At 25.6% G+C, this 4,263-nt stretch overlaps 1 protein-coding gene across 1 annotated transcript in view; it reads left to right on the top strand.

The window, feature by feature from the left end:
• The first annotated feature begins 2,929 nt into the window (after positions 1–2,929).
• The window catches only part of LOC117178582 (FAST kinase domain-containing protein 4), a 6,666-nt gene continuing 5,332 nt past the window's right edge, over positions 2,930–4,263 (top strand). The window contains exon 1 of the mRNA XM_033370009.1: positions 2,930–2,941. Coding sequence (XP_033225900.1) covers positions 2,930–2,941 — 12 coding nt within the window. The remainder of the gene's footprint in view (positions 2,942–4,263) is intronic.

Here is a 4,263-nt window from a genome sequence, read left to right as displayed (position 1 = left end):
AATTATAAAATTTTCCAAATTTCAAATACCCACAAGATCTTCAATTGAAAAAAATAAAATCCCGAATATAAAAATATCCAAAACTAAAATTCATCGAATTCAAAACCGACTTGTAAAATAAACGAATTACTAAATTCTCACAAATATTTCAATTCTTGAAATTTAGAACTGCTGAACATAGTTAATTGATTATCAATTTCTGAGCTATTAATATAATTATAAATAAGGCAAACAATTCAATTTATCATTAATTAATAATTTATTAATTACTTTCGGCAAATTTTGATTTTCGTTAAACTTAAATTTCAGGAATAGAAATATTTATGGGAATTTAACAATTCATTTGTTTTACAATTCGGCAATTTTTTTTTCTTGCTAATTTATGATTTTGTTATTCCTTGTTCGTTATTTTGTGTTAGTCTCGGATATTCAAACACTTTTACATATAGTGATGAAGAACTAATTTTTTTTTTATAATTTCCGTTTTAAAATATAATCCTACTATAAAATAAATATAATTATTATATCTATAGATGACAAACAAGGAATATGATGAATCCTAAAATACTGTTTTCTATTACAGTGAAATAACGAACTCTTAAATGTGATATTTTTTTAATCAATTAGAATTTATAACGAAGCTAAAATATTTTAACATTTGTATGTCACTCTTAAAAAAAGACCACTAACGAATATTTTTTTATATTTGACAACACACAAATTAATCGAAAATTATTTTTCGAAGTGCTATAATAAATCCATGTTATAATTTAATTCGGAGAAATGAGAACAAAAAAATAAGTATTATTACCTTGTTTTTAAACTGATGTAAATATAATTTTCATAGGATTTTTTAGAAAATTTCAAAGATTTAAAAATATTTCAGGCTTGTCCAAAAAGAATCTAGAAGATTTTAAAGAATTTTTTTCATAATATAGGATTTTACGAAATATCATGAAAAATTCGAGTCCTTTTAAAAGATGTTTAGAACTTTTAGAAGTTGGGAAGGAATCAAGAAATATTTGATACATTTTCGAATTTTTCCGAGTTTTCAAATATTTGTAATCTATTTAAAACGCTTTAAAATCCTGAAAATATTTTTAACTGACACGAATTTTTCTCAAAATTTTCAAATATCATTCTTTTGAAAACCTTTCAACATTTTTTAAATTTTACTAAATATTTCTTGACTTTGCCCATTTTTTGTTCGTTTTTATTTTGCAATATTACCAAATTGATATATTTTTGATTTAAAATCATCTAAACTATTTTTAGAAATTTTAGGAAATCGTTTGTTATGTTTAAAAACCTTTTTAAATTTTGTCTTATAGTTAATTTTCCAAAATATACAATTATTTAAAATTTGCACACGAATATAAGAGCAATGCTTTTTTTACTCTTGTCAGACCTTCTAAACCTTATAATTTCTAAAATTATTAAAATCTTTCCTGCATTTTTTATTTATTCTGCAAAATTTTAAAAATTGCCTTAAAATCTTTCCGATTCTTCTTTGACTATTTCTAAAATCTTTTAAAATAATTTCTTCAAATTAATTTTTCGAAATAAAACATTATTTTAATTTTTCTTAGAAACCTGAAAAAATGTCTTTGATTTTCGTGAAACTTTTCAAAATTCTTAAAAAATCTTTAAAAGTTTTAATTATTTTTATATCGATTCAAAACTTTTGAATATCTCTTAAACTCACTCAATTTTTTTCTAAAATTACGTAATATGGCAACTTTTTGCTTTAAAATCTTTCAAACTTTTTAAAGATTTTAGGAAATAATTCAAAATGTTTTGTGACTTTTTTTCGATCATTTAAAAATCGCCCATGAATTTTTAAAAAAAAATTGCCCATGAATTTTAAGAACTTTTTTTCAAACCCTGACAAAATTCAGTTGCCTACAAAATTTGTAAATCTTGAAAAATTAAAAAAAAAATGGTCCCAAAGTCTTCCATGTATGCTTTTAATCCACGTTTTAAAATCTTTAAAACTTAACATTATTCTTTGAAAATAAAACCGAAACCATTTGTAACGGCTCAACATGACAAAAGACACATAACAGTCAAAACCAGGTCAAAACAACTAGAACAAAGTTACTACTAGCGCCGCCGTATGGCCGTTTTAAACACATGGGCCATTTTCAACTCTCGGTGACAGGAGGCTGATTTTTTTTCTATAGAGGGCATACAACATTTCCTAAAAACCAAACCTAAGGAAGATTTGATTATTAAAATATTTGAGTGAAAAAACATTTTTAAATAAGTACAGAAAACGTCCCCTACCAAGTAGATTGTTTTAATTTATTTTAAAAGTTCTTTTATTATTCCTTAAATATTCAAACAAGAAAATCGAAATTTCCAAAAATAAATCAAAACCACATACTCTTTAATTTTTGTTTGGAGATTATATTTTAAAAATTTATTTCCGACCCCAATATCATAATCGAAAAATCTCCGGTAATTTTTTTGTAAGTATATCTCGACTTTCTTAATGCAATATTTAAGGGATGTTAAAACAATCCTTAACATAATTTCAACGATTTTACCTGCTAGGATATGTTTCTCATATTGATCGTCAATTGATTACCAACCCCAAAAGTATAATAAAGAACACTCTTGTGGCTTTGCTTTTTTGGAAATGTAAATTTTCTTGCTCGAATGTTTAAGGCATATTAAAACAACCCTTAAGATAGTTTTAACGACTTTTCCTCCTAATATGTTTTCCAAGTTTTTTATTGATTTCCAGTCTTAATACTACAATAAAAAAACTGTTATTTTTGCTTTTTGTGAATGTTTCTTTTCTTTGTTAAATGTTCAAGGGATGTTAAAACAAACTTTAAAGACCGAATCCATTTCAAATCATGCAGGCCGGCGGCGGACATGTTCAGGATTGAATTTCCAATGAAATATGTTTTGTTCCTGGAAAATGAGGAGTCACGTATTTTTTCTAAATAAGATAGGGACATTTTTAGATTTTTACGAATATTTAAAAATGTTAAGGGCGAAATAAGATTTCGTTGAGTTTATTTTAAAAGCCGTGCCATTTTGCAATTTTAGAGATATTACGGGTTTTCACATTTTAATTTTTTTGCACTCTTTCGAAATCTACATAAAAATCAAATAAAAAATGGTAAAATCGTTCTAATTTTTTGAACAAATTAAAAACGAAATTTCTTTAAAAATCCCACCCTTTTTTTCTGAAATTTCTAGGAATAATAGATTAAAAGAAAACGCATTTTTCTGTTGTTGTCTCTGTTCAAACTTTTTAAAGTTAGATTTTAAAATAAATAACATCGAATATTTTCAAATTTTTTTCCGAAAATTTTCAAATTTTGTTGACACTCCAGCGATTACAGGGCTTCCGCGAAATAGAAAAAGTTTTTTAAAAACTTCTGTAGGGTTTTCCACTGTTCCTAACATGCAGACTTTTACTTTCACAGACCCCCTCCCCCTTAACGTATGACATATTTTCTGCGTGACCCCTCTTGATACAATGTTCTTTCAGTCTAGGTTTCAACTTCAATTACATATCTGTTATAAAAATAAGTTTACTATATACCTATCACTTCTTAAAAATTTCGGTTACGAAAGAGTAAAAAAACTTTTCAAATTGGACAAAAAATCTTACAATCTCAAATTTTGAGAAAATGGCAAGGTTTTGAAAAAAAAACCAAGAAAATTTTGTTTTTGACAAAAAAAATACCAAATAGAAAATGAATGGTTTTTGTAGAATGCATAAGTACCTATTATTCCTCAATTTTTCAGGGAAAAAACTTTACAATTTTTTATTATTATTTCATTTTTTGCGAATTCTAACAGAGTGAAAAAAACTGGATAATATACAAAAAATAAACCTCAATATCACAAAAAGTGCAAAAATGGTACGAAAAGATATTTTATTAGCAAGCTATAGTCCTCAACATGATTTAAAATGGATGCGATCCAAAAAAAAATTTTAAAACATTTTCTGGCCGGGCAGAAAAACAAATTTTTTTCCCTACTAAAAAAAAGTCAGGAATCATCAGAAAAAAGTAGACTTCCGACTTTTTTTTTTACATTTCTCGACATAAATCGTCAGGAAAAGTTACAATTCATAAGAAAATGTTCTGAAATCGTAAGAGCTTAGGTTCAAAATATAATCCTTTTATTAGGGACCCGAGAATAGAATGCCATAACACCTAACCCCTTTACATTTCCCGCAGGTTATTTCTATTATTTATGTACATTCTCTTTTTACTGCCATATAATTATTAATTTTTA

This window comes from Belonocnema kinseyi, chromosome 8, assembly GCF_010883055.1.
Source record: "Belonocnema kinseyi isolate 2016_QV_RU_SX_M_011 chromosome 8, B_treatae_v1, whole genome shotgun sequence".
Taxonomy (NCBI): Eukaryota; Metazoa; Arthropoda; class Insecta; order Hymenoptera; family Cynipidae; genus Belonocnema; species Belonocnema kinseyi.
This window is presented reverse-complemented; position numbering and strand designations above follow the sequence as displayed.